The sequence below is a fragment of the Salvelinus fontinalis genome, chromosome 1, assembly GCF_029448725.1.
Source record: "Salvelinus fontinalis isolate EN_2023a chromosome 1, ASM2944872v1, whole genome shotgun sequence".
Taxonomy (NCBI): domain Eukaryota; kingdom Metazoa; phylum Chordata; class Actinopteri; order Salmoniformes; family Salmonidae; genus Salvelinus; species Salvelinus fontinalis.
In genome coordinates this window covers 34,675,640-34,697,565 of record NC_074665.1, presented here as the reverse complement: position 1 = coordinate 34,697,565, position 21,926 = coordinate 34,675,640, and the positions used below count along the sequence as shown (strand labels likewise).

Genomic DNA, 21,926 nt, shown 5'->3' with positions numbered 1-21,926 from the left:
GATCCTGTCTGGTTGGCGGCTCTGGCAGATCCTGTCTGGTTGGCGGCTCTGGCAGATCCTGTCTGGTTGGCGGCTCTGGCAGATCCTGTCTGACGGGCGGCTCTAGCGGCTCCTGTCTGGCGGGCGGCTCTAGCGGCTCCTGTCTGGCGGACGGCTCTGTAGGCTCATGGCAGACGGGCGGCTTTGCAGGTTCATGGCAGACGGGCGGCTTTGCAGGCTCATTGCAGACGGATGGCTCAGACGGCGCTGGGGAGACGGATGGCTCAGATGGCGCTGGGGAGACGGATGGCTCAGATGGCGCTGGGGAGACCGATGGCTCAGATGGCGCTGGGGAGACCGATGGCTCAGATGGCGCTGGGGAGACCGATGGCTCAGATGGCGCTGGGGAGACCGATGGCTCAGATGGCGCTGGGGAGACCGATGGCTCAGATGGCGCTGGGGAGACGGATGGCTCAGATGGCGCTGGGGAGACCGATGGCTCAGATGGCGCTGGGGAGACGGATGGCTCTGGCCGGATAAGGCGCACTGTAGACCTGGTGCGTGGTGCCGGAACTGGAGGCACCGGGCTAAGGACACGCACCTTCATGCTAGTGCGGAGAGCAGGGACAGGGCACACTGGACTCTCAAAGCGTACTCTACACCTGGTGCGTGGTACCGGCACTGGTGGCACCGGGCTGAGGGCAAGCACATCAGGATTCGTACGGGGAGAAGAAACAGTGTGTACAGGGCTCTGGAGACGCACAGGTGGCTTAGTGCGTGTTACGCATGCCTCTGAGAAGAGGGAACGCAACTCCCTGCTACAACTCAACTCTCTGAAGTGCAAGAGGTATGGACTGTAGGTGCGAGTAAGGATGACACAAAAGCAGAATTTACCGTTTACTTGGATTTATTTTCTTACACGGTAATATGGGGAAAAGGGGCTGGACGGAACCAAAGCAAAGAAAGTAAATATCAAAGTTCCCCCCTCTCCTATCTAACCTGCCTACCCACTTAACTTACCTAACTTAGCACCATCTGGTGCCCTAACCAAAATACAGGGGGTGGTCCGCCCAGGTCTTACCTAGTGTGCCTAGACAGTAAATACACTACGGGTATATGTATGCCCTCGGGCCTCTTGCCTAAGCACTCCCAAAGTGCCTTCTCCTTCCCCCCTGGGAACAAATGAAACAGAGTAATTATTAATGATTTCACAAACACTCAAACACAGGACATAGAAAAACTGCTACCAACAACAACAGTACATACCACACTTCCTGATACACAACCAACACTATATCACAATCAAATTTTTCTCTCTCAATCTCCAAATCTCTACTCCAAATCTCTCCTCTCTCAATCTCCAAATCTCTACTCCAAATCTCTCCTCTCTCAATCTCCTCTCTCTTTCTCCTGGGCAGAACACTGGCTTTTATCTTCAGGTGGCAATGGTGATTAGAGTCAGCTGCTTCTTGACGAGGGGGCGGGGTCAGCTCCAATCACCAATTAGCCTGGGGTTGACCAATCAGCTGGTTGGGGAGTATTTCAGGAAGCCATCTCCTGAAACACACACACTAAAATACAAAACAGAACACAGAAACTGGGGAACGTAACACGCCCACCACAAAAATTGCAAACATACAGTTTGTAATAACAAAAACCAACGCTTCCCCAGTTAGTAAACCCGTGATAGAGCGTCAGCAACCACATTCGCTGAGCCCTTCACATAGGCTATCTGTACATTATATCCTTGTACAATCAGAGCCCACCGCATAAGGCGGCGGTTCTGATTGTACATTTGCTTTAAGAACACTAAAGGATTATGGTCCGTGAAGACCATTACAGGCAAGGCACTGGATCCCACATATACTTCAAAGAACTGTAAGGCTAGCAATAAAGCTAGTGTCTCTTGTTCAATTGTGGAGTACCTTGACTGACACGAGTTGAACTTACGGGAAAAGAAACTGACGGGCCGATCCACTCCATCTTCATCTTCCTGTAAGAGAACCGCACCCACCCCCACTATACTAGCGTCAACCTCCAACTTAAAAGGTTTGTCAAAGTTGGGGGCGGCAAGCACTGGGGCACTACAAAGTAGCGCTTTAGCGGACTCAAAAGCATGGTTACAGTCCTTGGACCACCTAAATGGTACCTTGGGACTAAGCAGAGACGAAAGGGGAGCTACTACCGTCGAGAAATTCTTACAGAATGTACGATAGTACCCTACCATCCCTAGGAATCTGCGCAACTGGCGTCGAGTCGTGGGAGCAGGAAAAGCAACAATTGCCTCCACCTTGCCAGTTACTGGGCGCACTTGACCTCGTCCCACTTGTTTCCCTAAGTAAGTCACCGTAGCCTTCCCAAACTCACACTTGGCTAAATTGAGGGTTAAAGAAGCATTCTCCAACCGCTGAAACACACTTTTCAAAGTGGAGAGATGATCAGACCAAGTAGACGAATGTATCACCACATCATCAAGGTATGCAGTACAATTTGGCACATCTGCAAACACAATGTTAACTAGACGCTGAAAAGTAGCAGGTGCATTACACATGCCAAAGGGCATCACAGTGTATTGTACAAAGTTATCAGGCGTAACAAAAGCCGATATGTCAGAAGCTCTAGAGGTCAGAGGCACCTGCCAATAACCTTTTAACAAATCTAACTTACTAACGTAAGAAGCAGAGCCAATTCTATCAATGCAGTCATCTAATCGAGGTAGAGGAAAAGAATCAGACTTTGTAACTGCATTTACACGACGATAGTCCGTGCATAAGCGGGACGTACCGTCAGGCTTAGGAACAAGAATACATGGGGAACTCCAGGAGCTGTTACTGGGTTTTGCCATGTCATTCTGTAATAAATAAGCTACCTCACTTTTCATTACCTCCCTTTTCTTTGCATTAACCCGGTACGGATGCTGACGTATAGGAGCAGCATTCCCTACATCCACGTCATGTTCCAAGATGGACGTGCGACTCGGAACGTCCTGAAACACACTGAGAAAACTGTTTATCAATAGGATAAGGTCCTTAGTTTGATCGTTATCCAAATGTTCCATTTGAGAGGGTAACTTCTTCAGCATCTCTGAATTACATAGGCGTTCACACTGCTGTAACGTATGGCGTAACTCCAACCCATCCTCCTTATCCTCCTCTAGGTCCCAGCCAGGCTTCAGCACCACCGCAGCCACACTGGAGACGGCGGGCTGGACCGGCTTACTTAAGGAGCTGTCTGGAGAGTCACGTACATAATATTCTTTTAGCATGTTAACATGACACACACGGGAAGAACGCCTTCGATCTGGAGTCTTTATCACATAATTGGTGTCACTGAGTTTCTTTTCCACCAGATATGGTCCAGAAAGACGTGCTGACAGTGATGAGCCAGGAATTGGCAACAAAACTAAAACTTGATCCCCTGGTGCAAAAGAACGGCCAACAGCCTTTTTGTCATAATGCACCTTCATGCGTTTTTGCGAAGAGGAAAGAGACTTTTGGGCCAACGCACATGCGGCGTGCAGTCTCTCCCGCATCTTACTGACATAATCCAACACATTTTTAGGGGCGCTACTGGGTGTAGGAGATAAGATATGCTCCTTCAAAACTTTCAGCGGACCCCGTGGGGTGTGTCCAAACACAAGGTCAGCAGGGCTGAACCCTAAGGACTCTTGTATCGTTTCCCTAATAGCAAATAGGACAAAGGGCACCCCCTCATCCCAATCGGTACTGGTATCCATACAATACTTGCGTAGCATTGCCTTCAGCGTCTGATGCCAGCGTTCGAGAGCCCCTTGACTCTCTGGATGATACGGACTTGAGACCTGATGGGAAATACACAATGTCTTTAACACATTTGAAAACATTTTGGACATAAAGTTGGATCCCTGATCAGTTTGGATTACTTTAGGGAGTCCAAACGTAGAGAAGAACTTCACCAGTGCCTTCACCACAGTCTTAGCCGTATTAGTACGGAGAGGAATAGCCTCTGGGTATCGAGTAGCACTGCACATTATTGTTAATAGGAACTGGTTACCTGACCTGGTTTTTGGCAACGGACCTACACAATCAACTATCACTCTTTCAAACGGTTCCCCCACCACAGGAATCGGGTAGAGCGGTGCTCTAGGAACTGTTTGATTCGCTTTCCCAGTGAGTTGACATACGTGACATGTTTTACAAAATCGGACCACGTCAGACTTCAAACCTGGCCAAAAGAAATGACGAAGGACCCGGTTATAAGTCTTTGTGATCCCCAAATGTCCAGACCACGCCTGGTCATGGGCGAGTGACAGCACCTGCTGTCGGAACGATGTAGGAACAACCACTTGACACACTTCACTCCAGTCATTAACGGTGTCATGAGCTGCCCATTTACGCATCAAAACTCCTGCTTCCATAAAGTAGGCAGTCTCTCTAGTTTTAGCTTCTTCAATGGAAATTACCGAAGCAAAACACTTACGAAGACTGGTGTCTCCTTTTTGACATTCAATCACCTTCTCAGGGGTGACAGACAAAAGAATGTCATGTAATTGGGGTGCGATTTCGCAGTCCCCTTCCTTAGTTTTTACAGGAGTAAAAACTGTCGGACTTGCAGAAGGAATACTCGGTGCATTGTCTTCTACTTCAATATTCTCAAAAATGGAACTAGCCAAATCCACCACATCTCCAAGCTTGCGAGATTGTGCCCTCGTTAACACACAAGCAGGAAAAACATGTGGAAATGCTTGAACCAATTTCTCATCTGCAATTTTGATTTCTGGGTTGTCTACTACCTCTAACACAGGAGTAACGTTACCACCAGCAATATCATTCCCTAATAGCAATGTGACTCCTTTTACTGGCAGTGTAGACACTACACCAACACGGAAACGTCCTGATACCAAATCTGACACTAAGTGGACCCAGTGTAATGGTACAGGTACTGTTTTTGTCTCTATGCCCTGTAATATAACATGTGAGCCACAATACGTTTCAGGAGACCAGGGTAAAGCATCAGTAATGATTACTGACTGCGCCGCCCCGGTGTCTCGTAAGATTTTAATTGGCTTTTGATCAGCTTGTTCTCTAGTTAAGGAAACACAACCGGCAGAAATAAACGGAGCATAAACAGGATCCGGTTTCTCAAATGCTGAATCAATACCTCGGACCAACGGACGAGCCAAAGACTTGACTAAACCCAAACTTTTCCTTTTTGGGGACGGTGACTGGGACTGTTTCGGTTTATTTTTCAAAACTGGGCAGTCCGCAATCACGTGACCCTTTTGGTGACAGTAAAAACATTCACGGATCTCATGAAAAGGCTTGTCAGAGGAAAAGCGACCTGAATGAGGCACTGATGACGTAATCAGTCTACCTTCAAAACGAGGTGCACCAAAGACAGTCTTGTGTGTCAAAGCGTACTCATCTGCCAACACTGCTGCCTGGGCCAATGTCACCACTTTCTGTTCATTTAAATGAACTACAATTCTATCAGGGAGGTTGCTTTTAAAATCCTCCAACAGCATCAACTCCTGAATATCAGCAAAGGTGTTAGCTTTGCTGGCTGAACACCATCGATTAAACAGAGACTCTTTGTCCCTAGCAAACTCAACAAAAGTACGGTGAGAGGGTTTCTTGTGGTTCCTGAAGCACTGTCTATAAGCTTCAGGCACCAACTCATAAGCCCGTAACACGGTAGTTTTAACTGTTTCGTAATGTAAACTGTCTTCCAGCGAGAGAGCAGCTTTTGGAGTCGTACCGGAGCCAGCTTCTATCTCCAGTTGTCGGATCCTCACCTCCTTGTCGGCTTCTATTTTCCTAATTTCAAGGTCAAAATGCATTTGTCTCTCTTTATGTTTTTGCTCCATTTCTAACCGGGCCAGCCTCACCTTCAGCCTAGCGGTCCCGTCTGAACGACCTGAAGCAGAAGATAAAGGATCGAATCGAGGCAATGTAAAGGGGGTACGAGCAACCCCTTCCTCCGCCCTGTCCTCCGACTTGGCATCAGAAGGTCTACCCGTCTCCTTTCCTTGCAATGAGAGAATTCTTTCTCTCACTAAACCCTCCCTGACTAGCACCAAAAGCTCAGCCTTTAGGGCTTTCTCAGGGATAACAAATCCATAATGGTCAGCTATAGCTATAAGGTCTACTTTTCGAAACCTCACCAAACAATCAATAGAGGGCACTTCAATGAACTTGGAGATGGCTGAGGCAGCCATCTTGTACACAACAATCTACTGAAAACACAAACTAAACAAGTCATCCAAACTCACAACCTACCATCACACCTCAATCACTAACCACAGAGAGCTCAGTGCAGCAGGGTCCGGTGGGTTTAATGGAATCCCGGATGAGCCCCCATTATGTTACGCACGCCTCTGAGAAGAGGGAACGCAACTCCCTGCTACAACTCAACTCTCTGAAGGTGCGAGTAAGGATGACACAAAAGCAGAATTTACCGTTTACTTGGATTTATTTTCTTACACGGTAATATGGGGAAAAGGGGCTGGACGGAACCAAAGCAAAGAAAGTAAATATCAAAGTTCCCCCCTCTCCTATCTAACCTGCCTACCCACTTAACTTACCTAACTTAGCACCATCTGGTGCCCTAACCAAAATACAGGGGGTGGTCCGCCCAGGTCTTACCTAGTGTGCCTAGACAGTAAATACACTACGGGTATATGTATGCCCTCGGGCCTCTTGCCTAAGCACTCCCAAAGTGCCTTCTCCTTCCCCCCTGGGAACAAATGAAACAGAGTAATTATTAATGATTTCACAAACACTCAAACACAGGACATAGAAAAACTGCTACCAAAAACAACAGTACATACCACACTTTCTGATACACAACCAACACTATATCACAATCTAATTTTTCTCTCTCAATCTCCAAATCTCTACTCCAAATCTCTCCTCTCTCAATCTCCTCTCTCTTTCTCCTGGGCAGAACACTGGCTTTTATCTTCAGGTGGCAATGGTGATTAGAGTCAGCTGCTTCTTGACGAGGGGGCGGGGTCAGCTCCAATCACCAATTAGCCTGGGGTTGACCAATCAGCTGGTTGGGGAGTATTTCAGGAAGCCATCTCCTGAAACACACACACTAAAATACAAAACAGAACACAGAAACTGGGGAACTTAACAGTGCGTGGTGCCGGAACTGGAGGCACCGAACTGGATACACGCACTACAGGGAGAGTGCGTGGAGGAGGAACAGGGCTCTGGAAACGCACTGGTAGCCTAGTACGTAGTGTAGGCACTGTAGGTACTAGGCTGGGGCAGAGAGGTAGCGCCGGAAATACCGGACTGTGCAGGCGTACTGGCTCTCTTGAGCATTGAGCCTGCCCAACCTTACCCGGTTGAATGCTCCCGGTCGCCCGACCAGTGCGGGGAGGTGGAATAACCCGCACCGGGCTATGTAGGCGAACCGGGGAAACCATGCGTAAGGCAGGTGCCATGTATGCCGGCCCGAGGAGACGCACTGGAGACCAGACGCGTTGAGCCGGCCTCATGACACCTGGCTCAATGCCCAATCTAGCCCTACCAGTGCGGGGAGGTGGAATAACCCGCACCGGGCTATGCACACGTACAGGAGACACCCTGCGCTCTACTGCGTAACATGGTGTCTGCCCGTACTCCCGCTCTCCACGGTTAGCCTGAGAAGTGGGCGCAGGTCTCCTACCTGCCCTTGGTCCACTACCTCTTAGCCCCCCCCAAGAAATTTTTGGGTGTTACTCACGGGCTTTTTGGGCTTCCGTGCAAGACGCGTCCCCTCATAACTCCGGTTCCCTTCTCCGGTTGCCTCTGCTCTCCTCAGTGCCTCCAGCTGTTCCCATGGGAGGCGATCCCTACCAGCCAGGATCTCCTCCCATGTGTAGCAACCTTTCCCGTCCAATACATCGTCCCAAGTCCATTCCTCCTTTTTCTGTCCCTTACTCCGTTTACAACGCTGCTTGGTTCTGGAGATTTGGTGGGTGGTTCTGTAACGGTAATCCTCCTCCTCTTCATCAGAAGAGGAGGAGTAGTGATCGAACTAAGGCGCAGCGTAGTGAAATGACATGATTTATTAAACACGACGGAAAAAACAAACTAAACTTGCATAAACAAACAAAACAAATAAACGATGCAGACAGACCTGAACGACGAACTTACATATAACGTGAAGAACGCAATGAACAGGAACAGACTACATAAAACGAACAAACCGCAAACAGTCCCGTATGGTGCAAACATATACACAGACACAGGAGACAACCACCCACAACGAACACTGTGAAAACGCCTACCTAAATATGACTCTTAATTAGAGGAACGCCAAACACCTGCCTCTAATTAAGAGCCATACCAGGCAACCCAATAAACCAACACAGAAACAGAAAACATAGAATGCCCACCCAAACTCACGTCCTGACCAACTAACACATATAACAAACTAACAGAAATAGGTCAGGAACGTGACACTTGAGCCTTCTTGGATGGGCACTTCTAATGTAACTCTATGGCAGCACCCAAGAAGCTAGAATTTTCGAGCGCTACCCTTAGATTTGGCAGTGACGTAGTGTCCCCATGAATGACCGAACACTGATCCAATCACGGCGCAAATAGAGAACATTACCAACCCCTATGCTCCGTATTTTCCGCTGGCTGCTCCACCACAGAGAGCACTGAGCTAGGCTGAAACACATTCATTTTGGAGCTGCCTTACTCAAGAAAGCAAAAAAGAGACCATGTTTGTATGGAGGCTTTATTGTCTTCATCTTGTCGTGTCCCGTGGATATATCTTTTTTCTTCACATTTTCTTCTCATATATTTCGTATATATTTTCTAAATATTTTTTAAACCTCAACTCCAACATACTCTCCTGCAACCCTACTAGCTAGTAGTCAGCTAGCCACTGCTAGCGGTCATCAGCTAACCTTAAGCCCAGACAACTCCTGCTAGTCTGCACAGCGCGATTCAACCCAGAGCATACTGGACTCTTTTTCCCCACATCTCCGGATTCCTACCGCAATCTCTGAACCTTTTCACCTGGATCATCACAGCTAGCTAGCTGCTATCCGAGTGGCTACTCCTGGATAACATCTCTGTCTCGAAGCGCCAAGTGCCAATTAGCCTGTAGCTAGCCTATGCTAGGCCCAACTCCCAGCTAGCTGAAGAGGTTCATCAGCCACTTCTTGTGCTACAATACCTATTTTGCCAATTGGCCTGGACCCCTTTTACTGCCTATACGGAGCCCCACCGATCCTTCACGACTGGTCTACCGACGTAATCTGCCCGAGGGGGTTTTCAACAGGCTCCTCCGTCGCGACGTCCCCTGAATTGCCATCTGCTATCCACGGCCCACTAGCTGTCTAGAGCATATCGGACTGTTAGCTGAAGAAGTCCATCAGCCAATTTTCTTGGGCTACAAAACCTATTTTTCAAATTGGCCTGGACCCTTTACTACACGGAGCCCTGCCGATCCATCACGACTGGTCTGCCGACAGAACCGCCTGAGGGAGCTACAACTGACTCTTCCATCGCGACGTCCCCCTAAGGCCCTTCTGCTAGCCTGCTGCCCCGGCCCGCTCGCTGTCTGAATCGCCATGTCTCCAGCCCGCCTAGCTACTCACTAGACCCCATGATCACTCGGCTACGCATGCCTCTCCCTAGTGTCAATATGCCTTGTCCATTGCTGTTTTGGTTAGTGATTATTGTCTTATTTCACTGTAGAGCCTCCAGCCCTGCTCAATATGCCTTAGCTATCCCTTTTGTTCCACCTCCCACACATGCGGTGACCTCACCTGGTTTAAATGGTGTCTCTAGAGACAATACCTCTCTCATCGTCACTCAATGCCTAGGTTTACCTCCACTGTATTTTCTGTACATGGTTTACCTTCACGACCATTGTCTGTACATTATGCCTTGAATCTATTCTTCCGTGCCCAGAAACCTGCTCTTTTACTCTCTGTTCCAAACGCACTAGACAACCATTTCTTATAGCCTTTAGCCGTACCCTTATCCTACTCCTCCTCTGTTCCTCTGGTGATGTAGAGGTTAATCCAGGCCCTGCAGTGCCTAGCTCCACTCCCATTCTCCAGGCACTCTCATTTGTTGACTTCTGTAACCGTAAAAGCCTTGCTTTCATGCATGTTAACATTAGAAGCCTCCTCCCTAAGTTTGTTTTATTCACTGCTTTAGCACACTGCCAACCCGGATGTCCTAGCCGTGTCTGAATCCTGGTTTAGGAAGGCCACCTAAAACCCTGGAATTTCGATCACTAACTGTAACATTTTCCAACAAGATAGAACTGCCAAAGGGGGCAGAGTTGCAATCTACTGCAGAGATAGCCTGCAGAGTTTTGTCATACTATCCAGGTCTGTGCCCAAACAATTTGCGCTTCTATTTTTAAAAATCCACCTTTCCAGAAACAAGTCTCTCACTGTTGCCCCTTGCTATTGACGACCTTCTGCCCCCAGCTGTGCCCTGGACACTATATGTGGATTGATTGCCCCCCATCTATCGTCAGAGCTCGTATTGTTAGGTGACCTAAACTGGGACATGCTTAACACCCCGGCAGCCTTACAATCTAAGCTAGATGCCCTCAATCTCACACAAATTATCAATGAACCTACCAGGTACAACCCCAAATCTGTAAATACAGGCACCATCATAGATATCATCCTTACCAACCTGCCCTCCAAATACACCTCTGCTGTCTTCAAAAAGGATCTCAGTGATCACTGCCTCATTGTCTGCATCCGTTAATGGGTCTGCGGTCAAACGACCACCCCTCATCACTGTCAAACGCTCCCTAAAACACTTCAGCGAGCAGGCCTTTCTAATCGACCTGTCCAGGGTATCATGGAAGGATATTGACCTCATTCCATCAGTAGAGGATGCCTGGTTATTCTTTAAAAGTGCTTTCCTCACCATATTAAATAAGCATGCCCCATTCAAAAAATGTTGAACCAGGAACAGATATAGCCCTTGGTTCAATCCAGACCTGACTGCCCTTGACCAGCACAAAAACATCATGTGGCATACTGCGTTAGCATTGAATAGCCCCTGCGATATGCAACTTTTCAGGGAAGATAGGAACCAATATACACAGGCAGTTAGGAAAGCAAAGGCTAGCTTTTTCAAACAGATATTTGCATCCTGTTCCACCTCCTGTTCCACCTTCCACAAACTCCAAAAAGTCTGGGACACTGTAAAGTCCATTGAGAATAAGAGCACCTCCTCCCAGCTGCCCACTGCACTGAGGCTAGGAAACACTGTCACCACCAATAAATCCATGATAATTGAGAATTTCAAAAAGCATTTTTCTATGGCTGGCCATGCTTTCCACCTGGCTACCCCGGTCAACAGCCCTGCACCCCCCTCAGAAACTTGCCCAAGTCTCCCCTACTTCCCCTTCACCCAAATCCAGATAGCCGATGTTCTGAAAGAGCTGCCAAATCTGGACCCCTACAAATCAGACAATCTGGACACTCTCTTTCTAAAATGATCCGCCGCAATTGTTGCAACCCCATTACTAGCCTGTTCAACCTCTCTTTCGTATCGTCTGAGATCCCCAAAGATTGGAAAGCTCTTCAAATGGGGAGACACTCTAGACCCAAACTGTTACAGACCTATATCTATCCTACCCTGCCTTTCTAAGGTCTTCAAAAGCCAAGTTAACAAACAGATCACTGACCATTTTGAATCCCACCGTACCTTCTCCGCTATGCAATCTAGTTTCTGAGCTGGTCACGGGTGCACCTCAGCCACGATCAAAGTCCTAAACGATATCATAACCGCCATCGATAAAAGACAATACTCTTGCTGCAGGTGATTTTCTGATCCACCTCTACGCAGATGACACCATTCTGTATACTTCTGGCCCTTCTTTGGACAGTGTGTTAACTAACCTCCAGACGAGCTTCAATGCCACACAACTCTCCTTCTGTGGCCTCCAACTGCTCTTAAATGTATTTAAAACTAAATGTATGCTCTTCAACCGATCGCTGCCCGCACCTACCTGCCCGTCTAGCATCACTACTCTGGACGGTTCTGACTTAGAATATGTGGACAACTACAAATACCTAGGTGTCTGGTTAGATTGTCAACTCTCCTTCCAGACTCACATTAAGCATCTCCAATCCAAAATTAAATCTAGAATCGGCTTCCTATTTCGCAACAAAGCATCCTTCACTCATGCTGCCAAACTTACCCTCGTAAAACTGACTATCCTACCGATCATTGACTTCCACGATGTCATTTACAAAATAGCCTCCAACACTCTACTCAGCAAATTGGAGGCTGTCTATCACAGTGCCATCCGTTTTGTCACCAAAGCCCCATATACTACCCACCACTGTGACCTGTATGCTCTCATTGGCTGGCCCTCGCTTCATATTCGTCGCCAAACCAACTGGCTCCAGGTCATCTATAAGTCTTTGCTAGGTAAAGTCCCACCTTATCTCAGCTCACTGGTCACCATAGCAGCACCCACCCGTAGCACGCGCTCCAGCAGGTATATTTCACTGGTCACCCCCAAAGCCAATTCCTCCTTTGGCCGCCTTTTCTTCCAGTTTTCTGCTGCCAATGACTGGAACGAATTGCAAAAATCACTGAAGCTGGAGACTCATATATCCCTCTCTAACTTTAAGCACCAGCTGTCAGAGCAGCTCATAGATCATTGCACCTGTATATAGCCCATCTGTAAATAGCCCATCCGACTACCTCATCCCCATACTGTTATTTATTATTTGCTCCTTTGCACCCCAGTATCTCTACTTGCACATTCATCTTCTGCACATATATCACTTCAGTGTTTAATTGCTAAATTGTAATTATTTCGCCACTATGGCCTATTTTTTGCCTTAACTCCCTTATCTTACCTCATTTGCACACACTGTATATAGACGTTTCTATGTGTTATTGACCGTATGTTTGTTTATTCCATGTGTAACTCTGTGTTGCTGTTTATGTTGCACTGCTTTGCTTTATCTTGGCCAGGTAGCAGTTGTAAAGGAGAACTTGTTCTCAACTGGCCTACCTGGTTAAATAAAGGTGAAATAAAAAAATAAAAAAATGTTTGCAAACTGATATGTGAAACATATTAGTGCCAAAAATAACATTCAAAACAGGCAACCCAATTTTGTTAGTTATTTATTTTTTGCTAAAAGTGTGGCACTGCCCCACCTGCCCTGGGTGATATGTTGCCACTGTAGTAGACAATGTTCAACAACAGTGTGGGCACCCTTCGCACATCAAGGTCTCCGTATGACCTTTAATCTGAACCTATGCTCAAAACAATTGAGTGACCCCCAGTCTTAATGTGTTAAATTACTAATGAACTTCAGAGTAGTTTAAATGTTACATGGCCCTGTAATAAGTCTACACCAGGCAGCGACAGTTGAATGGGTGCAGGATGCAAATGGTTTTAGTTGTTTGTTTTTAATTCACACTTTCAATGCAATACTTCATAAATGTTTTGTCATACACGTGGTATACGGTCTGAAGTTTAAGTCTGAGTTTAAATTATAAACTCGGTGGTTAGAGACCTGAATGCTGATTGGCTGACAACCGTGATATCATACCGTATACAGGGTATGACAAAACATTTATTTTTACAGCTCTAATTACGTTGATAGCAGTTTATAATAGCAATAAGGCAACTCGGGGATTTGTGGTATATGGCCAAAATATCACGGCTAAGGCCTGTGTCCAGGCGCTCCAAGATGCGTCGGGCATAAGAACAGCCCTTAGCTGTGGTATATGGCCCATTTCGTGCGTTATTGCTTAAATATAATCCGTTCTGATCAATATTATAAAAGCTTTGAAAATAACTGATTTAGCTAGCCTGGCTCCTCTGAAGGCTTCAGTGGTGTTACGCGTTCCAGGTCGACTTTATTTTAGGTCGCGCTGTGCAGCTGGCAGTCTCAAGAACCAGAACGACAATGTGCCATTGAATATTGCAATATTATCCAGCTAACGCTAGTAGCTTTAGTTGATTTGAAATGTGACATTTGCTCAAATAATATCAATCCATGTTCATAGCTAACATTAATCATGATACGTGTTCTTATGGTTGACGTCATTGACGTGGCGCTCGGGCCGCAACTACTGGTGGAGTGGAGAGCGAGTCACATGCGCCATTTAAATACCCAGCTGTCTACCGAGAAATATTTTTTATTTTACCACAGCGGCTTTTTCTGCTGAAGATGGCGGACGGGGAGAGTATCCTTGTTGAAGCCACTTCAAGTATGGAAGAACCCGTTTCAAAGAAGTCCAAAATGAGCATGGCCATAGAATGTGGGCTCAAAATTGTTCAGACTGAGCAAGCTACATACGGGCTAGAGGCTTGTGAGAGTTGGGCTGCGGCGATTTCTGCGCGGCCAGATGAGGAGATTGAGCCGGTGATGGCGTTAGGACAGGCCCCAGCAGCAGCACTAGGCGGAGACAATGGGCTGCTGGTCTTGGAGCCTCAGGAAAGCGTAACAAACTTAAAAAATGAGTCTGCACCCGCTGCGGAGCATGCAGGTAGGCTAATTTAGCTAGCTGCAATAGCTAGTATGCAAAGTTTTTTTTGCGGACTCGAGCGTTGCATGTCTGGTTCGATTACTCCACCTTGGATAGCCAATTCAATTGGGCTCGCTAGCGTTGTAGCTAACTTGCTGCACGCTGGTTCAGCAGTACGTCAGCCTGAAGGTTGAAACTAGCAAACTTTAGCCGACTCGTTTAAAAAAAGGTAGCCGATATCAACATTAGCTTTTTGGCTAGTAATGTTATGCAATTCAGGTTTTTGGGTTGCAAGTTTTGCACATTTCAGGGAATGCAAAAATACAGTAACATTTTCAAGTCCTTTGCAGAATAGTTAGCTAGGTAAATTACTGTTTAACACATTGCCCGAGTGATCTGTTATGAAGCGATGGCTAGTCCACATTAAAGATGCAGAAATCGCTCCGCCATTTCTTGGTTGCTAAAATACTAAAAGTTTGCTTAATTTCAGTTAATGTGACAACATACAAGTAGATAATAATGTACCATTTAAACCGCTGTGAAATCTATTTTTACATAACCAAAAATATTGTATTTTCAGTTGTTTGAAGCTGGTGTATAAAACCGAAAGTACAAGACGCGAAAGCGAAACGTAAGAACGGGAAGAATAGAAAAAGCACACAGACCAGAAATACTGCTTGCTTTCAATGAGTGACAGACATTTAACACATTTCTATATGAATTTGGTCGGGTACATATTGCAGCTTTAAATTAATTGACAAAACTATCAATTCCCACAATCGTGTCCTCTTTATTGCTTGTCCAGAGTGTCTTGGCACTGATGAGGAGTTTCACCAAAATGGCTTTGCCTTCCCAGATGGTGTCAGTGAGGATGATGACAGATCCTCACATGCAAGTTCCAGTGACTGGACCCCTCAACCACAGATAGGTACAAGATGTCTAATAATACATTTGATTTTTACCAGGTGTATTGAAAATTATTTTTTCAAACTGTAACACTGTTAGTGTTAACTATGAAGTTGTTAATGTTCTTAGTTTATCGTTTAAAAATAGACAAGTGAAATGATTGAGGGTGAATGTGCATCTTCTATAATTACACATTGTTCCTCTATAGTGCATTTAATGATATGTCTCAAATAAAAGCCATGGGTGGTGAGTTGATGCAATTCCAATCAGAGGTTAAAAAGATTAGGGAGATGTAACTTTCCTTTTTAGGTTTTATTTGCCTGTATAAAGTCTAATGGCTGAGGTATACTTTTTTAAAGAATGTCTTTGGTGGGGTTATTGGTATTACTGAGAATATATATAAGAACTTTGGGAACCATGCCATTCTGAAGAGGTTTATTCTACCTTTAAGATTTATGGGAAGATTGTTGCATTTAATACATCTGCTGTAATACACGAAATTGCATGCAACCCAGGTAATGTTCAAGATACAATAACATGTTTAAAGCAATTTGAATGTGCAGTATTTCTGTTTGTTTTTATTAGGTTCCTACAGTTTTATTCAGCAACACATTATGAGAGAGACCAATCCGAGAACAATACTAAAAGACTTGCTTCCTGAGACTGTGCTTCCGCCTGACTTGGATGACATGACACTGTGGCAGATCATCATCAACATCTCGGAGCCTCCTAAAAGAAAGAAGCGCAAAGACATAAACACCCTGGAGGATGTGGTTCGGCTACTCCAGGAAAGCAAAAAGATCCTTGTGCTGACCGGTGCTGGGGTATGTATTGCAGGGAACGATTAAGTTTTGCTGTGTCTTTGTATAGCTTTCACAGTTACCTTATTAGGACTGATGGTTTATTTTTCCTCAGGTTTCTGTTTCTTGTGGAATACCAGACTTTCGATCCAGAGATGGCATTTATGCAAGGCTGGCAATAGATTTCCCAGATCTTCCAGACCCTCAAGCAATGTTTGATATCGAGTACTTCAGAAGAGACCCAAGGCCATTTTTCAAGTTTGCTAAGGTTTGTGGACTGAAAGCATATCTATATAGTATTTGTTTAAGCCATGATGAATATCTGTAAATGACCACTTGTTGGATATGTGAGACGGTTTTGATTGCTCTGTTCTCTTGCAGGAGATCTATCCAGGACAGTTCCAACCTTCGCCTTGTCACAAATTCATATCTATGCTGGACAAGGAGGGGAAGCTACTACGCAACTACACCCAGAACATTGACACTCTTGAACAAGTGGCTGGGGTTCAGAGGATCATCCAATGTCATGGTACATACTGTAATACATGTTAACTTTAATCAAGTGTTTGTGGTTCCGGGTCTAATATTCACTCTTATGACCCACACTCTTCTGTGTTTCAGGGTCTTTTGCAACAGCTTCCTGTCTTGTCTGTAAACACAAGGTTGACTGTGAGGCCGTAAGGGAAGACATTTTTTATCAGGTATTGGCAAGAATGGTTCCTATTAATATTCACCAGTGTCAAATCTGTGAATTGATGTGTACTCCTGGACAGACTTGTGGCTTTTTTCAGTCATTCACAGCTTATCTTGTACAGTAGCATCCGTTGTCTGATTTGTTTTCAAAATGAATTCAAATCTCTGTTCAAGGTTGTCCCTCACTGTCCACGGTGTCCAGATATCCCCCTGGCAATCATGAAGCCAGATATTGTCTTCTTTGGAGAGAATCTTCCAGAACTATTCCACAGAGCAATGAGGCAGGATAAGGATGAAGTGGACCTCCTTATTGTCATTGGGTCCTCACTGAAAGTGCGACCCGTGGCTCTCATCCCAAGTATGTTGAAAATGCTTTTTTTAGATGCCCAATATTAGCAATGCTATTACCAATGTTGTCATGTTATTACCGGTATTATGCTTTATCTCGAGCCATGCATATATAACAGGTGACCTCTTTTTCCATCCAGCCTCTATTCCTCATGACGTGCCTCAAGTCTTGATAAATCGGGAGCAGCTGCCTCACCTCAACTTTGATGTGGAGCTACTTGGGGACTGTGATGTCATCGTTAACGAGCTCTGCCATCGGTTGGGCGGAGACTTTGAGCAACTGTGCTACAACTCCTTAAGACTCACTGAGATCACAGAAAACCCCCCGCGGATAGCGATTTCCGCAGAGCAGCCATCTTGCAAGGCCTTGTCTACTCACAGTAAGCCAGCAGAAAAAGAACAGAAGCACCGTCACACAGATTCATCGGTCAGTGCCTCAGAGGAGACGAACACTCATATGGTCTCAGACACTCCAGAACGCGACAGAGTACCTACAGAACCTTGTCCGACGGCTCAGAATGTCACCGACACACCTGAAGTCGATGGAGTACCACCGGAGCCCTGTCCAAAAGGGCAGATTGTCCAAGACACTCCAGAAGTAGTAGCACAACCTGAGCCCTGTGCAAAGGCTCCAAGCCCCAATGAGGAGAGAATGGATTATTCCGTCTCTCCATCAGCAGACACGCGGAGTGAAGAAGGCTCTGGATTAAATGATCAACACATCAACCTTGAAGTTCGCAGACTATGCTGGATGAGTCGAATCTGTCGAAGTCCTATCAGCAAGCGTCTTGAGAGTAAGATTTCAAGTGTTCGTTTACCTCCGATTATGTGCAAAACTTTTTTTTTAATGCAAAACCTTCTGATGTTATTAACTTTTCCATGTCGTTTCATTAAATCATGTCCTGTAATTTCCATGTTAAGACAACTTGTTGATGTGAAATTCACCCAAAATGTGATGTCTTTTACCCAGCTTCTCAATACCTTTTCCGAGCACCAAATCACTACATCTTTCACGGGGCAGAAGTGTACTCCAACTCGGAGGATGAGACGTCCAGCTCCTGCGAGAGCGAGGACTCCAGCCTGGAGATGGAGGAAGACAGTGATGCAGAGGACGAGCAGAGCACACCAACAGAGGAGGTCGAGGGCTGCCTCATAGACGCAGTGACACACAAGAAAGCTTGTGAGGGCACGTTGAGTGTGAAGCAGACAGACAATACAGACACAAATGTTCAGAACACCACAGACCTTTAAAAAACAAACAATTACCCTGTCTTGACAAGGCACTTTTCTTGTTTTTATTATCTTGTTTTGTATCATTTTTTTTCTAGATTGCGTTGACACACTTCCGTAATTGTGCAGAAAATTCATTCTGTCTTTCTGCGTCCGACCACATTACTGAGCTGCAGGGGAGTTGAGTACATGTTTTGTGTACTACCATTAGCAGCTTAACCAAGAAAGGAACAGCAAACTTAGACCAAAGACACTCCCCCCCCCCCCCCCCCCCCCCCCCCATACTCTAAATGATTTTCAATTGTTCCATAAAGTCCTAAAATATTTTTTGGGACTTACCCACCACTGAAGTGTAAAGATTATATTTAATGGTGGCATTGTTTTCCTTACGATATTTGGCAACTACTTTTTACTGTCATGGTCAAGCTTTTATTATTTTTGTATTTTGTAAGACATACTCAACGAGTAGGTGATGGTTTTCTAAATCAAATTGAAGTTATACATTGTGCAAACATAAAGCCTTATAAACATGTTCAATATGCTTTCATTTGAGCAAATAGCACTTTTTTGTCTTCCATTTCCAGCAGTTTGATGCATTTGTACTTATGTCCTTGGTTGCATGAGCTATTTGGAGAAATGTCCAGCCCTAACACAGACATTGTGTTCTGGGATCAGTTTAACATGAGATGAATTTAGTGTTTTAAAAGCCTCATTTGTCTGTTTAAGCCTCATTCTTTTGTTTTGATATTGATCTTGGTAGTAAAATAAATATTTTCAACATTCGTGGTAGGCATTTTTTTGTTTTCATGACACAACGTAAATAGCCTTTATTATTCACAGGGTGTAACAACACACTTGTGTGAGAAATGGATAGAGATATGAGAGTTGCATGCTATTTGATGGCCAAGTTTAGTTTGAGAAGACCACTTTACAGGTAAGTGCATGCAGTTCAGATCCTGCGGCAGTGCCAAGGGGGCGTTTTGCATAAATGAAGGGACAACATTTACATGAATAAACTGAAGATGATTAAAATGAAATTTGAGTTTTTAGAATTAGTATGTCATCTTTTGTGATGTTGGTGTGTCAGCTTTCATGCTCTGCATTATTTTTTACATAATTAAAAACGTACTAACCTTTTCTGTTTTCTTTAAAAACATTACATTTTATTTGCTAGATTTATATTAGGCTTAATGACACCATGCACCAACAAATAGCAGATAATCTCATTTGAGGTTGCCATTTATGTAAATATGGCATTACATACCTATATTGATAATGTATACTGTATTTATAGTATATCCCTATACCTATGTTTTTTAAGTTCTTATGGCTGCAAAAGTCACAAAAAGTTGTTTTTGTCTAAAATAGTACTAAGATTATTTTTCAAAGAATGTAATTCCAATCCAGCTTCAGTGATAAAAACGAACCTGTAGTCATTGCATTATTTTAACTACATTGTCCTGATACCCCAGTCGCAGTTCTTTTCAAGCCATTTCGTAAATTAGGCAAAGGATTAAGGTTTAGCTACAACGCTAGTTGTCAACAACTGTTCCAGACGCGACCACTAGATGAAGCTATAAGCATACTTCATCTAGCCACAATGGTAGAAGCGTAAACAAACCAACTGTGGCAGAAAAATAATCGTATCATAACACCGGATCGTGGAATCTATTCAACACATCGCTAAGCCATTATAGAGTACAGGTTGGCTAAGCCTAACTACAGTAATGGTATTGCTGTTTCATCAGGGAGCCACAAAGATCAAGTAAACAAATGTCATCGCTGAATTCCCGTCATGTTTGCTATTTCATGATGCCACAAAATGGAAAGAAGCTAAACAAATGATTTTATATATTTATATTTGATTTTATATTTGAGGCCGGCGCTGATATTGGGTGAATAGGCCTAGCTCACAGTCGGCGTTCCCAAATCATCCCAAAGGTGTTCGGTGGGGTTGAGGTCAGGGCTCTGTGCAGGCCAGTCAAGTTCTTCCACACCTATCTCGACAAACCTTTTTTTTTTTAAACCCTTTTTCTCCCCAATTTCATGGTATCCAATTGGTAGTTGGTAGTTACATTCTTGTCTCATCGCTGCAACTCCCGTACAGACTCAGGAGAGGCAAAGGTCAAGAGCCACGCGTCCTCCGAAACCCAACCAAGCCACACTGCTTCTTGACACAATGCACATCCAACCCGGGAACACCGACTGCGAGCTAGGCCTAATCAGCTGCACCAATGTGTCGGAGGAAACACCGTACACCTGGCGACCTGGTCAGCGTGCACTGCGCCCGGCCCGCCACAGGAGTCACTAGTGCGCGATGATACAAGGTGTCACGTTCCTGACCTGTTTTAGGTTATTTTTGTATGTGTTTAGTTGGTCAGGGCGTGAGTTGGGGTGGGCATTCTATGTTTTGTGTTTCTATGTTTAGGTCACTTGTAATTAGCCTTATATGGTTCTCAATCAGGGACAGGTGTTTGACGTTTTCGGACGAAGAGGAGGAGGACAATCGTTACACAAGGATATCCCTGCCGACCAAACCCTCCCTAACCCAGACTACGCTGGGCCAATTGTGTGCCGCCCCATGGTCCTCCCGGTCGCGGCCGGCTGCGACAGAGCCTGGGCGCAAACCCAGAATCTCTGGTGACACAGCTAGCACTGCGATGCAGTGCCTTAGACCACTCGCCACCCGGGAGCCCTAACAAACCATTTCTGTATGGACCTCGCTTTGTGCATGGGGGGGATTGTCATGCTGAAACAGGAAAGGGCCTTCCCCAAACTGTTGCCACAAAGTTGAAAGCACAGAATTGTCTAGAATGTCATTGTATGCTGTAGCGTTAAGATTTCCCTTCACTGGAACTAAAGGGCCTAGCCCGAACCATGAAAACCAGCCCCAGACCATTATTCCTCCTCCGCCAAACTTTACAGTTGTCAGTATACATTGGGGCAGGTAGTGTTCTCCTGGCAACCACCAAACACAGATTCGTTTGTCGGACTGCCAGATGTTGAAGCGTGATGCATCACTCCAAAGAACGCATTTCCCCTGCTCCAGAGTCCAATGTCGGCGAGTTTTACATCACTCCAGCAGACGCTTGGCATTGCGTATGGTGATCTTAGGCTTGTGCTCTGCCATGGAAACCCATTTCATTAATGAATAGTTCTCGTGCTGATGTTGCTTCCAGAGGGAGTTTGTAACTCGGTAGTGAGTGTTGCAACCCAGATGATTTTTACGGTACTAGGCGCTTCAGCACTTGGCGGTCCCGTTCTGTGAGCGTGTGTGGCCTACCACTTCACAGGCTGAGCCCTTGTTGCTCCTAGATGTTTCCACTTCGCAATAACATAACTTACAGTTGACCGGGGCAGCTCTAACGTGGCAGAAATTTGACAAACTGACTTGTTGGAAAGGTGGTATTGTGTGACGGTCCCACATTGAAAGTCACTGAGCTGTTCAGGAAGGCCATTCTACTGCCAATGTTTGTCTATGGCGATTGCATGGCTGTGTGCCTGATTT

At 45.5% G+C, this 21,926-nt stretch overlaps 1 protein-coding gene across 2 annotated transcripts; it reads left to right on the top strand.

Moving 5' to 3' along the window:
• The first annotated feature begins 14,051 nt into the window (after positions 1–14,051).
• LOC129853626 (NAD-dependent protein deacetylase sirtuin-1-like) lies at positions 14,052–18,693 on the top strand. Of its 2 annotated transcripts, none has more exons than XM_055919877.1 (9): positions 14,052–14,462; positions 15,298–15,369; positions 15,933–16,171; positions 16,263–16,415; positions 16,529–16,676; positions 16,769–16,848; positions 17,015–17,198; positions 17,329–17,982; positions 18,159–18,693. In XM_055919877.1, exons 1-9 carry the CDS (start codon positions 14,144–14,146, stop codon positions 18,437–18,439), a joined length of 2,130 nt encoding a protein of 709 aa, XP_055775852.1. In that variant the 5' UTR covers positions 14,052–14,143; the 3' UTR covers positions 18,440–18,693. The 2 variants fall into 2 exon arrangements, with proteins under 2 accessions (XP_055775852.1, XP_055775842.1); XM_055919867.1 differs by having other exon boundaries at positions 15,247–15,369.
• The last annotated feature ends 3,233 nt before the right edge of the window (positions 18,694–21,926 follow it).